The sequence below is a fragment of the Mus caroli genome, chromosome 1, assembly GCF_900094665.2.
Source record: "Mus caroli chromosome 1, CAROLI_EIJ_v1.1, whole genome shotgun sequence".
NCBI classification, from domain to species: domain Eukaryota; kingdom Metazoa; phylum Chordata; class Mammalia; order Rodentia; family Muridae; genus Mus; species Mus caroli.
Genome location: NC_034570.1, coordinates 146,643,596 through 146,663,086, shown reverse-complemented (window position 1 = coordinate 146,663,086; position 19,491 = coordinate 146,643,596). Strand labels below are relative to the sequence as shown.

Genomic DNA, 19,491 nt, shown 5'->3' with positions numbered 1-19,491 from the left:
GGTCTTCCTTCTTCTTGAGTTTCATGTGGTCTGTTGGGTGACACATTCTGTAAATACTTGTCAGGTCCATTTGGTTTGTAGTAATGTCTGTTGACTCCAGTATTTCTCTGTTTAGTTTTTGTCTGGGTGACATACTCATTGGTGAGAGTGGAGTATTGAAGTCACCCATTGAGTGTGTGCAGGTCATTTTTCGATTTAAGCTGCAGTAGCCTTTTTTTTTTTTTTTTTAATGAGCTTGGGTGCCCTTGTATGTTTGGGGCATAGAAGTTAAGAACTGAAATGGCATTTTGGTGGACTTTTCCTTTAATAACAGGTGCAATATCCTGCCCTATCTCTTTTGATTACTTTTCATTTGAAGTCTATTTTATTAGATATTAAAGTGGCTACACCCACCAGCTCACTTCTTAGGTCCACTTACTTACTTGGAATATCTTTTTCTAATTATTTACCCTTAGGTAATGTCTGTCCTTGATGTTGAGATATGTTTCTTGGATGTAGCAGAAGAATTGATCCTAGTTTTGAAACCATTCTTTTAATCTTTTTATTGGGGGATATGAGACCATTGACATTGGGAGATATGATTGTGCAGTGTTTGTTGGTTCCTGTTGCATGTTTGGCTTTATTGTAGATTATCTTTTTTTAATCTATGGTGATTGAAAGTTTTGCTGGTTGTAGTAGTCTTGGCTGGCATCTATGGTCCCTTAGAGTCAGCAGCACATCTGTCCAGGCCTTTCTAGCTTTTAGAGTCTCGATTAAGAAGACAGGTGTAATTCTAACAGGTCTGCTTTTGTATGTTACTTGGTCTTTTTTCCTTGCAGGTTTTTATAGTTTTTTTCCCTTTTGTCTTGTTGTTCTGTTTGTTTAGTATTTTGATATTTATGTTCTGAAGGGACTTTTTTTTAATTTATTTTTTTTATTAGGTATTTTCTTCATTTACATTTCCAATGCTATCCCAAAAGTTCCCCAGACGCCCCCCCCCCCACTTCCCCACCCACCCACTCCCACTTCTTGGCCCTGGCGTTCCCCTGTACTGGGGCATATAAAGTTTGCGTGTCCAATGGGCCTCTCTTTCCACTGATGGCCGACTAGGCCATCTTTTGATACATATGCAGCTAGAGTCAAGAGCTCCGGGGTACTGGTTAGTTCATAATGTTGTTCCACCTATAGGGTTGCAGATCCCTTCAGCTCCTTGGGTACTTTCTCTAGCTCCTCCATTGGGAGCCCTGTGATCCATCCAATAGCTGACTGTGAGCATCCACTTATGTGTTTGCTAGGCCCCGGCATAGTCTCACAAGAGACAGCTATATCAGGGTGGGACTTTTTTTCCTGGTCCAATTTATTTGGTGTTCTATGCTTCTCATGCCTTTCTAGGCATCTCCTAAAGGTAAGGGGAGGTTTCTTCAGTGATTATGTTGAAAATGTTTTCTGGGCCTTTGAGCTGGGATTCTTTCTCTTCTCAGATTCCTAGTACTCTCAGGTTTGGTCTTTTCATAGTAGCCTTGGATATTTTGTGTCAGGAGTTTTTTGGATTTAACTTTTTCTTTGACAGATGTATCCATTTCTTCTTTCATATTCTATTTTATCTTTAACACCCTGAATTCCCTCTTCCATCTATTATATTCAGTTGGTGAAGCTTTCCTATGTAGTCCTTGTTCGAATTCCTACATTTTTTATTTTCAGAATTTCCTCAGTTTGGGTTTTCTTTATATCTCCATTGCTTTTATTTGTTTTCATCTGTCGTTTGTGTTTTTCTGGATTTCTTTCTGGGATGTTTTGCTGTTCTCTTTAAGGACTGCTGCCATCTTCATACAGGTGGCTCTAGTGTCTTTTTGTTGTGCTTCAGCTATGTTGGACTGTTCAAGGCCTGCTGTGGTTGTATAACTGGACCCCAGTGGAGACGTGCTGGCCTGGCTGTCATTGTGTTCTTATATGTTAGGTTATAGGCATCTGGGATGGGGATGATTACAGGTCTAGGTGCTGATTTCTGGATTTGTCTTTGTTGGGTTTTGTTCCTTGGTTTCTGTTTCCTCTGTGGATTTTTGGAGAGTGTGATGCCTGTGTGTTGCTTAGTAGGATATTTTATTGGGAGGTGACACTTGGGAACAGGGATAGAGTAGAGGTCTGAAGGGGTTCACAGGAGTGTTCAAGCAGTATCTGCTTATTTTGTCTTCTTGGAGTGGGGGAGATAGTGAAGATAGGTCACCCCAGAGGATCAGCTAAAGCGACTGGGGGTTGGATCTTAGGGAACAGGAGGAGGGGAAAGTCTACAGACAGCCTACCTGCTTTCCTGGCAGGAGTGGTCTGGGTTAGCAGGGAGTGCCTGCAGGAGTTGGGCTGGGATAAAGCAACAAGTTAGGAGAGGGAAGGTAGGAGGGAAAGGCCTGTGGGATCCACAAGAGATGTGGACAGAGGGGCAAGGGAGGGCTGCAGCAGGGGTCCTACTGCAGAGTTAAGGGAGAGGAAGAGGGAGTGATGAAGTTCTTCAGTTAGCTTACCTGTTTACCTAACCTGTTCAGCTTCTGCGTTCACAGGGAATGCCTACTGGTATTGGAGGCTAGGATACTGGGATGAGTTGGGGGGAAAGATGGTTGTGGGAAAAGATCCCCATGATGAGGTCAGGTAGGAAAGGTAGGCCGATTTCCTGCTACAGAGCTGAGGTTGAGACTTGGGGGAGGGGGGCTGGCATTCTTGTATTATTTAATTTTTTGAGTCTCCATTTCCAGTGTGTTTGAATATATGTTGCTTTATCTCACAGAAGCCTGCTTTTTTCCAACTGGTATTCATCAGTATACTGTGTAGTAGCTAATTATGTATTCCTTTTTAAAAAATAGGTTAATTAAATATAGAAAATTTGACATTAATATCACAGAAACACAAATCAGACCACAATAAGATGCTACTTTGTAGATCCATTAGAGTGGCTTTAGTGAAAGAGACAGGCAATAATATCAGCAAGAATATGGAGAAATTAAAACCTATGTGTCCTGATGAGAATACAAAATGGTGCTGCTGCTTTAGAAAATAATTTATAGTTCTTACAGTTACACACACACACACAGTTAGTTACCATGATCCAGCAGTTCATTCTTATATGTAGTACCCATTAAAAACATTTCCACAAAACTTGTATAAGGATATTTATACCAGAATTATTAATAATAGAAAAAAGTAGAAACAGTCTATGTGACTGTGTGAATGGATAAATAAAATGTCATGTCCGTTCAAAGATCTGTCAGTTGACCCTGATACAAGGTGTTAGAGCCTTGAAAAATTACCAAGTACAATAGGCTAAACATAAATGACATAATGTTGAAAGATTCCACTTACATGAGCTCTCCAGACTAGGCAGATCCTTGCAGATAGAAAGTAGATGAGTAGTTGCCAGTGGTAGACAGGTGTAATGGGCATCAGCTGATAACAGGGGCAGAGTTCCTCCTCTCAGTGATGAAATACTCTGCAGTTAGATAACAGTGATAGTTATGAAACAGGATAAATTTTAGAACAACTAATTTTATCTTACGAGTGAACTTGGGGGCTGGTGAGATGGCACACTGACCTGATGACCAGAGTGTGACCCTCAGGATCCACAGGGTGGAAGGAGAGAGCCAACTCCTGCAAGTTACCTTCTGCTCTCCACGTCCATGCTGTGGCGTGCCCGCTCATCCCCAACTAAATAAATAGATATTTTTATAGCGGATTTTATGTATTTTTAAAAAATTATATCTGACTTAAAAACAGAGCCAATCTTTAAAAGCATCTTGTATTGGTGTGTATCAGGTTTCAACCCATCAGAGACCAAGATTCGCACTCCTGATGGAAAAGTGTGGCAGGAGGCGGAGTTTCAAAGCATGAGTAGAGAGCTGTACCGAGACTTAGCACTTCAGTTCACAGGTAAGAGCAGAGTTTTCTGTGTCTTGCTTATTTTATCATGCACGCCATAACATACACTATTAACATGAAACTCTCCAACCTCGAGATGCTGTCCCTCCTAGGTGTGTTGTGTATAGAGTAGTAATGGTTTAAGTGAGGAGACCCCTTGGCCTCTTAGCTCTCCTCCAGGGTTAAAACTAGCCTCCATGGCTCGTGTCACAGAAACTAGGCTATTTTTAAAGCTTGGGGACTTGGGAAGTCAGGACAGACTGATTTTATGGAAGCATAGAGTTGTGGTTTGCATCTCTTAGGCCTCAAATGTGTTTAAAGTGGCCAGTAATTACAGTCAGCTTTTGCAGAAATCAGAGCGTTACAGGAGGGGAATGCATGTTAGAGAATTATAACCAAGAGGAACCTGGGGAAGACCTGAAGAACTAGGACAATGAGGACAGTAATGTTCCCACCTCCTGCGTGGCTCATAAAGGCGCCAAACAAGGTTGATGTGGCGCTTAGTCTGTGTTTGCTTTATAAACAGTTGAGGAATTGAAAACTGAAAGAATAATTTTTCTAGGATATAAAGAATTAAAATCAAGATTCAAAATCAACTGTTTAATTCCTAAACCTGACAGCTAAGATTTTGCTAATTTTCTTTCTTTCTTTCTTTCCTTTTTTGTGTCATTAAATTCCATTTTCTTTATTGTATTAAACATTGTATGCAGGATACTCTTCTCATGTAGAAAGAAAGTGTCATGTAGTAATTATGAACTATTTTAGAATCAGCTTAAAAGTTCATGTCTGGCTTTGCTGTTCATTAGCTGTATATGTGAGGCCGTTGCATACCCTTTTACCCTTGATTTCCTCATCTTACAAAAAAAGTGGCAGGAGCTACACCTCACAGGACCTGGTAGGGAATATTATGTCAGGGACTGTTTAAAGGTCATTTGCTTACTCTCTGCCTTCCTCTTTTTATGGTGGGTAAACTGTATTCTTAACCTCTACCTGTGCTTTGGTTATACTCGTGTGTGTGTGTGTGTGTGTGTGTGTGTGTGAGTGGTGGGTAAACTGTATTCTTAACCTCTACCTGTGCTTTGGTTATACTCTTTTGTGTGTGTGTGTGAGTAGATTACTCCATCTTGCTCTCACACTCTGTGTCAAGCTTTTCCTCTGTCTGGTCACACCCACAAACACACTGTCGGGCACATTTGTCATAGCAGGCATCATGCTAGAATACCTCTTTGGGCTCTCTCTCCAGTGTTCCCCTTCTGTTCAGAGCAAAACTGCAAAGTGTTTCCTTATGCCAATGGTCTCTGATTTGTAGCCTCCCCTTACATTTGTTTGTTTGTTTGTTTGTTTGTTTGTCTGTCTGGGGTTTTTCTAGTGTCAGGATCATCAGTGACACTCACTTTGCGTCTGCAGTACCTCGTCTACATTTGTCATGCTGATTCCCCAGCAACAGTTGATACTGTTAGCCAGCCCTTCCTTGACACACTTCACTTGACTTTCTAGAAGCATTGTTTTTTTCTCTTTAATCTCTCTGTTCTTATTCTTTTCTTCTCTCCCCTCTCCCCTGTCATCTTTCCTCTCTTCTTGCTTATTTATCCAAAAAGACCTACTAGGAAAACATATGTATTCTTAACACCTAAAATAGTTCTTATGCAAATATTCTAGTTTAGATCTCCTCCATGAATTCAAACTCTTATCAACCTGCTCACTGTATATCTCCCATGCATGCGTTATAGATAGCTCAGGCTTACTGTCTAAAATGGAGATTACTCATCTGGTGACCATCCCTTAACCTTGCTACTCCATTGTCAGTCTGGTCAACCCACAACCTAAGTCATCTTTGAGCCTGTTTTCTTTCATATTTTCTATTCTGCTGTCTAAGTTATATCTATCTAGTACCAGTCCTATCTGCTGTTGGCGAAGGTGGTTCCTTTACCACTTTTGTCACTATTCCCTAAATCAGGGCACCATTGGTCTGTGGTTTCAATTCTCCAGTCTTCTCTTCACTGGTCTCCTCCCTGCTAACTCTGAGGGAGTCTGTTCTCAGTACAGCTGCCAGGGTAAGCTTGTTAGAGTCTTGTTTAAGTTCTCTTACTCCTTTGCTCAGGTGTTCTACAAACTCCCCATTTTACTACTGAGTAAGACAGGAAAGCCCGGAGCACCCTTCCCCTCAGCTGGATCGCGTTTATATCTCAGCCCCGATTCCAACTGTTCTCCTCTTTGTTCACTGCATCCTCAGCAGAGTCCTTGCTGACTGTTAGATACTGGTCGCTTCTGCCTTAGAGCCTGTTACTCAGACTTCCTCTACTCTGCTTATGCCACAGACCTTCATGTGCATTTTAAATTTCATTATTCATACCTGTCATTTAGATTAAGTTTTTGAACGTCTCTGGCTAGTATATTTACATTTTGTAAAGTTTTTATGTTGAAGTTTTTAATAAAGTGGTAATCTAAGAAAATGCTCATCTGAGATTGCAGCCATGCAGTGATTGAAAGCATGACTGCTAAGGCTTCTTCCTATTCCTGGAAATGAGGTGGATTTCTCACGAGTGTTCTCAAAACAACAACAACAGAATTGGTAGCTAACAGCAGAGTGGTGGTGACCTTTAAACCCTTCTGTCGGAGGACTTGACATTGATAGTTTGGGGGTCATAGAAATAACTTGAGTGAAAGTTTTTCTCTCATAGTTCTAAGGCCACCAAAGGATGCTTGAAACTGAAGTGTGTGGAACCCTGCTTGTATTTTGTGCTTCCTACACATACTTGTGATAGTGCTTAATTTAGAAACTAGGTGTAAAAGATGAGCTCGCTGTCCACCTTACCACACCCAGCATGCGTTTTCCCATTATGTTGACAAGTGTGACTTTGATGGACTTCACAGGCGCACTGCACAGCTTCTTTCTGGTATGCCTTCACTGCTGGCATCACTTTTCTTGAGCTCTGGAACCTTTAAAAGAGTTTATTCAATGATATCACCAAAGAGATAATCTAGTGGAAGAGATGGCTATTGGTGTCTAATAAGTGGGAAGCCTATGGGTGTGGACACTGTAGACAGGCATGACCCAGCATGATGCACAATTTATAACATGAATGGTTTATGTCTGGAAATTTCCACCTGATGTTTTCAGATTGCAGTTGACCTTGGGTAACCGAAGCTGCAGAAATAGGGTACTGATGTACCCCTGTTTCTTCATGAGGAATGTAGGTGCTAAATGGGAGTCTAAAGGTGGCTGTCCATATTTATGCATTTCAGATGATACCTCTGTAAAAGAGAAGCCTGTTGAAAAAAGCAAAGAGAAGAAAGTGGTTAAACCAGTACGAAAAATCCAAAAAGTGACACAGTTGTCAAATCCAGAATGCAAAACAGGTTGGTTCTCAGTATTTTGTTCAGTTTAAAGTTGGATTTTATAGAAGTGGAATCTGTATGGATATAAATATGTTATCAGATGTTCTTATTGTTAGGAATGTATGAAAATTCAGTCTATTATATATGTCATTATTACTATATAATGTATTTTGTTGAGGTATAGTTGACAGCATTAACTGTCCATATTTAGAATATGTAATTTGAAATGTTTCTTATGTGTATACATCTATAACACATTGTTCATTGTATTAGTACTCTTGTGAAAACTTTCCTGACAAAGACTGCTAAAGGAAGCAAAGCTTTTGTGGCTCACAGTTTTGGGTTACAGGTAACAGTGGTCGGAAAGGCAGTGGCAGGAGCAGGGGTAGATGGCCATATTTTATCCTCAGCCAGGAAACAGAGAGAAGAAAGCTGCAGCTTACCTCACTTTCTCCTTTCCATTCAGTCTGGGACCCTCACCTCATAGAATAGTGACACCCACATTTAAGATAAGTTTCTCTTCCTCTGCTAAACCATTCTGGAAACACCCTCATAGCATAATGTCAGAGGTGTGTTTCCATGGTGATTATAAATCATATCTAGTTTATAATAAAGATTAATATCAGATTCATTGTATGTTCAAGTTAGTTAATGTGTCACCTCAAAAAGTTTTTTTCTAGTATTTTTTAATAGGAACACACCAAATTAAAATAGTGATTTTTTTCTATGAGTAATAATTTTCTTTAAGGTCATGATTGCCTATAAGATACATCAGAATGTCAGTCTTCTTGCCAGTAGTGGTTAAGCTAAACACAGAATAGATCAAACTAGGAAAACGAAATTTCTGCTTCCATAGTGACTAACATGTCAACCTTGATTCATATTGCTTGACTTTCTATTGTAGCTAACTATTTCTTTGACAATGTGTCAATTTAGTATGATTCAGTTTCATCATGTAAAAAGACAAATCAGAGTATTTGTCTCACAGCATTGTTGTGAGAGCTAAAAGCATGAATACTAGAAAAGCACTTGCTGTGCAAGGGTGGGGACCTGAATTTGAATTCCTAGACCCCACATAAAAGCAGACATACAGCATCAGTACCTGTAGTCCCAGTGCTCCTTTGGGGTACCAGGTGGACACAGTACTTGGTAGCTCCTGGACCAACTGGCCTGGCATATGCCAAGAAAACCTGAAAACCACAGAAAACACACTTGTGCACGCACACATGCACACAATACATATGCATGTGTACATACATGCATACATACACTTTGGCAGAAAATATTTATAATATAGTTGCAATTATTTTATTAGACCCATTTTCTATTTAGACTATTAAATTTTAGCTTCTTTAATAGGAATTTTTGTTTTGTTTTGTTTTTCGAGACAGGGTTTCTCTGTGTAGCCCTGGCTGTCCTGGAACTCACTCTGTAGATCAGGCTGGCCTTGAACTCAGAAATCCACCTGCCTCTGCTGCCCAAGTGCTGGGATTAAAGGCATGTGCCACCACTGCCCGGATTAAAAGGAACTCTTAATAGAATGTCTTTCATATAAAAGTAAGACAGTATGCTAGAAACCTTGAAAAATATGGGAAAACAAAACTATTCATTTTGACACAAACAAAAAGTATTAGTATTGGTTTGAGTATTCCCGAATAGTATTTGAAATTTTTTATATTTATTTATTGTCTATACAGTAATTTTAAAGTCATATTAGTATAATTTTAGTTATTATATACCTAAAATTCTTTTACATATATAATTTTTATCATTTAAAAAAATTTTAAGTTATTTGTTTATTGAGGAAGGGTCTCACTTTGTAGCTCTCATTAACTGGGATGTAGACCAAGTTTGAACTCACAGAGGCTCTACTGCCTCTGCCTCCTGAGTACTGGGATTAAGATGTTATCCCTATATTTGTTTAGCAAACAAGCCTTAACTAGTAACTTGAAATTTCAAGAATCATTGTGGTAGGAGAGAACTGGGCTGGCTGTCCCACGTTGTTCTCTGACCGCCCCACATGTGCTGTGGCACACTCTCCCCACCCCCAAAAATGAATGGAATTTTTTAAAAAAAGATTTGAACAAACTGTTAACCAAATTTGATGGCTTAGAGTTATTTAAAAATAAAATTTTTAAATTTTATTTATGTGTATAGGTATTATGTCTACATGTGTGCCTGAGTACACATTAGTGCACATTAGTGCTCACAGAGGACAAAGAGGGTATTGGACCTCTTGGGACTAGAGTTGAAGGTGGTTGTAAGCCTCCATGAGGGCGCTGGAAATCAAACCCAGGTCCTCTGGAAGAGCAGCCAGTGCTCTTGAGTGCTAAACCATCGATGTTTCTGGCTCCTAAAAATATACTTTTAATGACAGACCTTTTCAGCTTAGCAGAAGATAAATGTAAAATTAATTATAGAATTTGTATTACTGAGTAAATATACTTCTTAGAGATAAAATTAAGGTTTTAAATTCAGTGCAATATATATTTTAGGTAGTAGTCGTTTGATAAGTACATCTTCTTGGCGAGATGGACAAAAATTAGTAAAGAAGATTCTGGGACCTGCACCCAAGATGGAGCAAAAAGAGCGAAGACCCACATCGAATGACAGAAGTGGAAGAGAAAGAGTGGCTAAATTTGGTGAGAGGGTGTAATTAAAATTGTTTCAAAAACCAAGGTTGCCTGTTTACATACTTAGATGGTGCAAATGTGCTGGAGAATACTTAAGGTTTTGCTTTAAAATTCTTACTGTAGCTCAAAATAGCAGAAATGCTCTATTGAACTTGGCTAGGCCTAGAGAAAAGTTCTTTCCTCAGACGTGTAGTCAGGCGTAGCTAAATTTGTTTTACGGTCCAGGACTCTCTTAAATTTGACCTTCAAATTCTTCCTTTCTTATTTAAGTACATTGGCTGCTATTTAAAATAGGTGTGAGGGTATTTCAGGAGGTTTTTCAGTGGATAAAGTGCTTGCTATGCAAGCCTGAGGACCAGAGTTCAGATCCCAGTGCCTACCTGTAATCCCTACCTCGATGGGACTTCCTTGAGGAAGCTGCCTAGCAGGACTAGCTGTATAAGTGAGCTCTGAGTATGGGTCTCTGTGACGGAGAGACCCCACCTCAGTGAATGAGGCAGAAGAGACATCATTTCTGACATCCCCCCCTGGCTTTCACATTCACATACCTCCCTCCCAATGTAGGCATCTCCACATACATATATGCCCACACATACAAGCATACACATACAAGATATACAACACGCACACACACACATACACACACACAGGAAAAGGAAAAAATAACTAGTTATGTTTTCCATAATCACTAACTTTGAGAAATGAAATATAAAATCTCCACAGCCAGTTTTCTTTTTCAGCAGTGAAATTTTCCCCTAGTTAATTTAGTTCCAGGAGTCCATTAAGCAAGAAATGTAATCAACTGTGATCTAATACATTGCAGTTGATATGAACGTTGTATTTCTTTTTCTTTACTTCATCTTGCAAGTAAACTCATGCCTATTCTCAGTCTAAAATTAAGCCTTGTCAGCAAATAGTAGATGATAAAATGGTTGTTTGCATATATAATGTGTTTATTGTGTTCTGACATTCATTAAAGAGTCGTAGAGGCTCAGCTCTTAGCCAGCAGATAGTGTTTTCTAGGAAGTAGGTGGTTCTTTAATATCTAGGGCATCATACCATAGGCCACAGTTCCTGACTACTTGAAAGAATATATTTATCCTAATATAAGGAAGCATTATATATTTCTTATGCTTCTCACTGAGGATTTTTCTTTTTCTCTTAAAAATGGGTAAAATACCAAATAGTCTTTTTTTTCTTTTTTCTTTTTTTTAATTAGATATTTTCTTCATTTACATTTCAAATGCTATCTCAAAACCCCCTATACCTTCCCCCTGCCCTGCTCCCCAACCCACCCACTCCCACTTCCTGGCCCTGGCATTCCCCTGTACTGGGGCATATGATCTTCGCAATACCAAGGCCATTGATGGCCGACTAGGCCGTCCTCTGCTACATATGCAACTAGAGACACAGCTCTGGGGGTACTGGTTAGTTCAGATTTGTTTTACAGATATTAGTAAGATGTGATATGTAGGAGGTCGATTTTAATCTTTTTCTATCAATAGGAATCTAAACTTTCAGAAGTTCTCTGGTAAACTTGTCTAAATGTGGTGTCCTTCAAATGCAGAATGAGTCAGTAGTGCATGGACGTTTTAGAGAAAAACATTCAGTATTTCCAGTGCCTTTATTGTTGTGTTTGGTACAGCTTGATTTTTCTTTTAAAAAACTTCATTATTTTACTTTTATGAGTGTTTGGCCTGCCTATGTGTCTGTACACCCCATGTGTGCCTTACCTCAGAAATGGATGTCAGATCACCTGAAACTGTAGTTACAGACAGTTGGGAGCTGCCATGTGTGTGCTGAGAATCAAACTCCAGTCTTCTGGAAGAGCAGATGTTTCTCTTAGCCACTGAGCCTTCTCCCCAGAACCAAGTTTGATCTTTTTCAAAGCACTTAAAATTTTGCCTTCCCTAAAGATTTCTAAGGAGATTTCCTGGTTAGATTTTGTGGTAGCTTGAGGGTAGAGTTTTACAGAGCCCAGGCTGGCTCAAACTTACTGTGTAGCCAAGGAAATTTATGAACTTCTAATCCTCCTGTCTTTGTCTCCCGAGTGTTGTGATTATGTTTATTTTTTTGAAGAAAAAATTTTGAAGTGGGAAAAATATGCATGTGTAAGATAAATGGTAACATTACTCATATTCCTATCAATTATAATATTTGGGTTTTTTTTGCAGAAATACTGAGATGTATTATAAAAAGCGTATAGTTCATATGAAGCTCTTCCTGATATAAAAGGGGATTTTCCTCTACAACATTCTTTGGACTGTTATAGGATATTTGAATTCATGTTTAAAGTAAAGAAAAATTCCTTAATTTTCATATTCATGCAGTAAATCTTAGGAATGAATCTGGAGTTTTAGTATAACTGATAGTCTGTGTGTTGCAGGGGGCCATATTGGAAGAGCAGAATCGGACCCCAAGTTGGATGTTTCACATAAACAGCTTCCACGAAGCTCAGAACGTTCAAGAAGTAGTAGAGCCTGGTCTGAAACTAATATAGTGAAGTCAGCTCTGTCCCTTCCAGACAGTAAGCAGGAGGAAAACGCTGCCTTAAACAAGGATTTTTTGCCAGTTGAAATTCGTGGGATTCTTGATGACTTACAGCTAGATTCTTCAGCTCAAGCTGTGAGGCAAGAGGCTGGAGAGGGACAGAATCAGAAGTCGTCGGCCCCTGAACAAGCACCTCGGAGTCACAGCCCTGTGAAAAGAAAGCCAGATAAAATAACAGCGAACGAGGATCCTCCTGTGATTTCCAAGAAGCGCCACTATGACACAGATGAGGTCCGACAGTACATTGTTAGACAGCAGGAGGAGAGGAGGAGGAGGCAACACGAAGAGAAGAAGGCTCAGAAGGAGGCTACGGAGCAGAAGAACAAACGATTACAGGAGCTCTACCGGAGACAGAGAGAAGCCTTTTCCAAAGCAAAAACTGTGCCTCCTTCTGACCCATCGGTCTCTAGACGGCTTCAGGAAACTTACTCCAAACTGCTACTAGAAAAGACTTTGCTTGAAGAACCAGCCCGTCAGCATGTTACACAGGACGTACAGGTACTAGTAGTTATGGGAACACGAAATGGGGTAGTTTATGGTGAGGAACGGTTCAGAAATGATCCTACCTAGCACTCAGGCATGCTCAGATCGTTACCAACAACAACCAAGACCTTCATAAAATGTATTGCATGCAAGGAGAAAGGAGGAGATGCAAGAAAGTTAAAGCTGAAGCGCTTACAATATTGGTCACTGCTGACCTCTTCTGTCCTGCTGTATTTCTGCTTTGTTTTCATTGTACTAGTGCACCACCAAATTACGTTAATGAAGTATTTAATTTTGGGTTTAGTATTGAAGTGAGGGCATACTCTTGTGCTAATGTTTTTAAGACTGATAATTGAGTGTATCTCAGGTATTACAACTGTTTTAAAAGCTTTACTTACAGGGTTAAACATCAGTAAGTCCAGCCTCAGAGAGGTTATTTATATTCTTTTTACTTATAAGATGGAAAAACCTGAGGTTTATAAAGGATACTTTTTTATCTTAATCATGTTGCTAATATTAAAGTCTGTTTATTTTTTGTCTGTTCCTGTGATAAAATACACTGACAAAAGCAATGTAAGGGAGAAAGTCTTTTTCTGGCTTTTACTTTAAGGGAATAGTTTATCATAGAGGGGAAATCAGGGTGGCAGGAGCTTGAAGCAGCTGGCCACATCACCTTCATAACCAGAAAGCAAACACTAATGGACACATGCTAAGCTGACTTTCTTGATTTAAGTTGTCCAGGGTTCTACCCAGGGAATGGTGCCACCCACAGTGGACAGGTCTTCCCACCTCATTTAACACAGTCAAGATGCCTAGAGGACCATGTCCCAGATGATTCTAAATTCTGTTAGCATCTATTACCAACGATTGCAATGTCCTTGTTAGATTTTAGATAAGATTTTGCTGTTAGTTGTAGTGGTTGTTTTTATTTGGTTTTCTGTCATGCCAGGATCAAACCCACACCTGATATAAGTAAACACTCATGTAATGGTTATTTTAAAGGCAAACTAAATATAAAGTGATTTTATTTGAGGGAGAAAATGCCTCTCTTTTTTGACCTTTTTAAGTTAAAGGGACTTGATAAGTTTCTTATGTGCTACTTGAAGACATTGTTGTGATCAAAATCAGCTAAATTTGATGCTCTTTTCTCTTAGGCCAGACCTGGGTATCAACCATCTGGAGAATCTGATAAAGAAAACAAAATACAGGAACGTCCCCCAAGTGCGTCTTCCAGTAGTGACCTGTCCCTGTCAGAGCCTCCACAACCTCTTGCAAGGTAAAAAAAATAAAAAGAGAGAATGAAAGATGACCAAGGTTTTTTCTTTTAATGAAAAGACATTTCACATTTGGTGAATATCTTCAACTAATACCTGACCATGGCATCCAGGTGTATTCGCTGTGCCCCACGTTGGTTTTTCCTGTCCTTTAGTCCAGACTCAGTGTCAGTTCCTTATGCAGATGCAGTCACAGTCCTAACCCAACTTTCTACCGCACTCTTGCTCCCTCTGAGCCTAACATCAAGTTTTTGGATGGGGAAGTCACAGTGAAAGATATAGACAGTTCTAAATTACACTTTGTAATGATAACCATTGGGAGAAGAAAAAAGATTTGAAACTCTTTGAGAATGTACACATAGAAGTCAAATCTCTTTCCAATTTGAAGTTAATACACATGGTCCTTTTTCACCCCAAAGGACAATAACACTGATAACATTTCTGTTGTTTTCTACATTTATTTATTTTACGTTTATGAATGTTTGGTCTGCTGTATGTACATACACCATGTATATGCCTTGTATCCACAGAGGTCAGAAGAAAGTAAAGAATCAATCCGTGGAACTGGAGTTATTGATGGTTGTGAGTCACTGTGTGGGTACTGGAATCAAACCTGAGCCCTCTACAAGAGCAAGAAGTGCCATTTTTTTTTCTTTTTAAAGATTGTTTATTTCAATTACACATGCATGTGTGTGGATATGTGCCTGCCAGTGCAGGTGTCTGCAGAGATGTTAGTCTCCTATAAGCTGCCTGTATGGATACTGAGAATTGAACCTGGGTCCTGGAAAAGCTGCAAGTACTTAGAAACTTAGAGCCGTCTCTCTAGCCCTAGTGGTATTGATGACATTTATTGTTTCTTAGTTTCTAGGCCTGGAGCTGATTGAATCCTTTTAGAAAAAAACATTGCTTGGGTGTTCCTTTGGTTTTATTTGCTTTGTAGTACTAGCATGAAGCCCAGTGCCTTGTGCCTTTTAGGCAAGTGATTTACCACAGAGGCACATCAATCGACCTAAGCGCTGTTATTATTATGGTTCCACAACGGAGATAATTGAAGTCTAGACTTTAATTAAACTTTCTCAAAGTCAAAACATTACTTTTGGAAGTGGGTTTGAACATAGGTGAGTGACTTTAAAAGCCAGTATTTTCAACCAGTTTATGCACTTACTGCTAATAAGAGAAATGTTCGATTTATTTAATGTCATCCTAAATATATTTTAAATATAAATCATATTTTTTATTTATAATTTTAAAGTCTTTATTATGCTCATTTTTTTTTGTTTAAATACTACTGTCCATGTAATCATTGTTAGCCTACTGTGCTGGGGTCCTGTTGTTTTGCCTTTCCCTGCATTCTGATTCTGAATGTTAGAAAACAAACCAAGCACAGGTTTGTCATTACTTTGCATTGGTTCCTCCACTTCTTTTCTTTTCTTCCTTCTTTCCCTTTTTAAAATTTTAGATTTTTTTTTTTTTATTAGTTCAAACCTCTACATTTTAGCCAGGAGGTGGTGGCACACTCCTTTAATCCCACCACTCAGGAGATAGTGGATCTTTGAGCTCAAGACCAGCCTGGTCTATAGAACAAGTTCAACAAAACCAATCAACCAAAACAAATAAAAACCCAAACAAACAAAAAACCAACAGCAACAATGTGAAGCAAACCTGTACATTTTAATGAAGTACTATGTATTGTGTGTGTGGAACACATGTAACAGAACACACATGTTGTGTATTCAGTTCCTTCCGTCTTTATTTGAGTTCTCCAGGCTTGAACGTCAGATGACTTTTCCTGCTGAGCCATTTAGTGACCTCCAATATTTAGCAGTCTATCTTAGGATTCCTATTGCTGTGCAGAGACTCATGGCTACCCTCATAAAGGAAAGCATTTAACTGGAGCTGGCTTACAGGTTCAGGTTCAGTCCATCATCATCATGGTGTAAAGCATGGCGGAGCACAGACAGACATGGTGCTGGAGAGGGAACTGAGAAGTCTACATCTAGATTGGCAGGCGGCAGCAAGAGAGAGTGACAGCGGGCCTGGCCTGCCTTTAGTATCTGAGACCTCAAGCTTAACCACAGTGACACACTTCCTCTGACAAGGCCACACCTCCTAAAAGCATAACTCCCTAGGAGACTATGGGGCCTATTTTCATTCAGATCACTATATTATCTTAAGTGTTTCTCTTTTAAGTAATATTATTTTTAAAGGATTGAATAGAGGTATTGTTCTAAGGAAACTTATCTGTAGAGTTTTAAATGGCCATTTGAAAAAATAAGGCCTCTTATTTGAAGAAAGTTTGCAAAACAGTACAAATGGTGAAATACCATTTTTGTGCAAATATCACCACAAAACCACAACTTACACATAGATAAATGTTAGCAAAGATATAATTGTAAACAAACTACCAAAAATAACAATGGCTTTTTAATTGTTTTTCTCTGAGTAATCTCTCACTATCAACCCTTTTGCTTTTTTTTTGGCAATGTGTGTATACTATTCTTATAATCCCAGAACTCCTTTACCCCCTTTTAAGTGATGGTTTGGACTGGGGAGATGGGTCTATGAGAGAATGCTTGTCTGGCAGGGCAAAGCTCTGGAATCAATTACTAACACTGCAACAAAAGAAAAATAATAGTGTGGATTACTGTATTAACTAACACCGTGCTTTCTGTTATCAGAAGAGACTTGATGGAGCCTACATGGATGCAGCCCGACAGACTGAGCCCTCGAGTTCATAGTTCTCAGGCACAGCCCCTTGTTGGAACGACTGAAAATTTACTCTCCCATCTCCTGCATCTTGAGCATGTAGGAATTTTGCACAAGGACTATGAATCTGTTTTACCAGCCAAGAAGAGTCATAATACGGCTTCAGGACCGTTAACTTTCACACCTCAACCATATCCGACCTCACAAGCTCCTCATCCAGATGCCTTGTTGAAACCTAGTACCAGCCAATATAAGACTAAACTGGATCGTATTGAAGCCCTGAAAGCAACAGCGGCTTCTCTGTCCAGTAGGATTGAGAGTGAGGCTAAGAAACTAGCTGGGGCCAGCATTAACTATGGGTCAGTGTGGAACACCGAGTGTGATGTGAAGCTAGCACCTCAAGAGAATGGACCGTGGACTAAAGCTATCAGTCCGCCTATGAAAGAGGACATTGAAGATGGTTTCTCTGCCCGGATTCAGAAGATGCTGGGAACCTGTGTATCTCATGCAACTTTTGATGATGAGCTTCCTGGTGTAGGCAGCCTTAGTGAGTATAAAAAACTTCCTGAGATGATCAGGCCCCAGAGTGCCATATCAAGCTTGCGAATGAAATCCCCTAGTCCTAAGACAGGAGGGCTGCTGGCACAGCTGTGCAGGAGGCAGACGGATTCTTCCAGCTCTGACATACAAGCCTGCTCTCAAGGAAGAGCCAAAAGGTCTCTTTGTTCCAGCATAGACTCAGTCAGCGAAGGGCCTCTTCTTAGTGAAGGGAGTCTCTCTGAGGAAGAAGAACGCCGGGATGCACGGCCCCTTTTGAAGGTAGCGGAAATTTTAAAGGAAAAAGAATTCTGTGCTGGGGAGAGAAACTCTTATGAGCCCATCAAAGAGTTTCAGAAAGAAGCTGAGAAATTCTTGCCACTTTTTGGGCACATAGGTGGTACACAAAGCAAAGGACCATGGGAAGAACTGGCAAAGGGAAGTCCACACAGCGTCATTAATATTTTTACTAAGTCATATCAGTTATATGGAAAAGGTGAGAAAAAGCCTATACTATATTTAGATAATTATTTCATAATTTTCTTTTTATTGTTGTTTTTTTCTTTTTTAAATCCAGGATGTCTCATAATACTGCACTCTTGTAACCCAGCTTTCCTTTTCTAGGATGAAGTCCATCCCTCCAGGTATATCGCTTTCTGTTTTCTCTTTATTATAGGTGAATCCTACCAAATGTATAATAATATAACTTTAGAATTCCTAGGTTGTAGATTTTCACTCTATAAATGGAGCAAATTTTTGACAAATGAGTTGGTTTCATCTGTTATTATGCTCAATTGGGTATTATATTTCATTTTCTTAAAATTTACATGTATGCACTTAAAGATATTGTGATAATTGTGTGTTATTGTTCTCTTTTGTTTAGTTACTTTATTTATATCAGTGGTTGACATAAACTAGAGTCCTTTGAGATGAGGGGACCCCTCTTGAGGATTTACCTAGTCCACACTGGCCTGTGGGCGTGTCTGTGGGGCATCGTCTTGTTTTACTGGTTGAAATGAAAGCCTACTGTAGGAGGTACCACCCCTATGTAGGTAGGCCTAGGTTGTATTAAACAAAGTTAAACCCAGCTGAACTTGAGCCTGAGCCGTGGGCCAGCAGGAAGAGACTTCCTCTGTGGGTCTCGCCTCTGCTCCTTCTTGAGCTTGTCCCTCATTACTCTCAGTTGTGGATTGGGACCTGGAAGTGTAAGGTAAAGAAATGCTTTCCTCTCCAAGCTGTCTTTGGCTATGATATTTATCACAGCAACAGAAAGCAAACAAGGACAGTTGTCATTTTAGGTTGCTTTTGATTTTAATGCTCTTTCAGTTTCTTCTGTTGAAAGCAAAGTGCTTAAATCACTATTTTATTATTTTAATATTATCTTATTTCTGTGTATGGGTGGTTTGCCTATACATTTATTTGTCTTATGTGTGCCTGGTGCTAGCAGAGGCCAGAAGAGGGTGTTGAGTCCTCTTGGCCTGGAGTTAGAGAGATTGTGAGTGCCCTGTAGGGCATTCCTTTGGAAGAGGGCCACAGGTCTTAACTGCTGATCCATCACTCCATCTTGACATTCTGGTTTTTTAATAAGAAAATTGGTTTCATTATAAAATTCTTGTATTAGATCTTCATTAAAATTTTATACCTATATTGAAATATTTGGAGATGAAATATATGTGTTTGGTATTTACTTCAAAATAATCTGTAGGACCACAGTAGAAGAGAGGAATAGGTTGTTTCATTAAAAGTAGCTTGTTTTTTTAATTGGTTGTTGTTGAAGCTAGTAATGGATACATTATTTATTTTCATATTTTTCCTAAAAAGAAGTGAAGACAGCCAGACATAGTGCTGCAAGCCTTTAATCTCAGCACTTGGGAGGCAGAGGCAGGAGGATTTCAGAGTTTGAGGCCAGCCTGGTCTACAAAGCAAGTTCCAGGACAGCCAGGGCTACACAGAGAAGCCTTGTCTTGAAAAAAAAAAAAAAAACTATAAAAGCAAATGAAAGAATCCAGTGTTTATGTTAGTAACATGATGTTATAGAATGGCTTTGCTTATAGTTTAAATTTTATTTTGTATTTAACCATACCTCAATT

General features: G+C 39.4%; 1 protein-coding gene across 6 annotated transcripts in view; it reads left to right on the top strand.

Moving 5' to 3' along the window:
• The window catches only part of Cep350 (centrosomal protein 350), a 131,746-nt gene that overhangs the window by 27,384 nt on the left and 84,871 nt on the right, over positions 1-19,491 (top strand). For all 6 annotated transcript variants that reach the window (XM_021177416.1, XM_029481954.1, XM_021177402.2 and 3 more), the window contains exons 7-12: positions 3,778-3,891; positions 7,126-7,239; positions 9,714-9,860; positions 12,238-12,899; positions 14,039-14,160; positions 16,837-17,897. In XM_021177416.1, the coding sequence (XP_021033075.1) occupies positions 3,778-3,891; positions 7,126-7,239; positions 9,714-9,860; positions 12,238-12,899; positions 14,039-14,160; positions 16,837-17,897 (2,220 nt within the window). The remainder of the gene's footprint in view (positions 1-3,777; positions 3,892-7,125; positions 7,240-9,713; positions 9,861-12,237; positions 12,900-14,038; positions 14,161-16,836; positions 17,898-19,491) is intronic.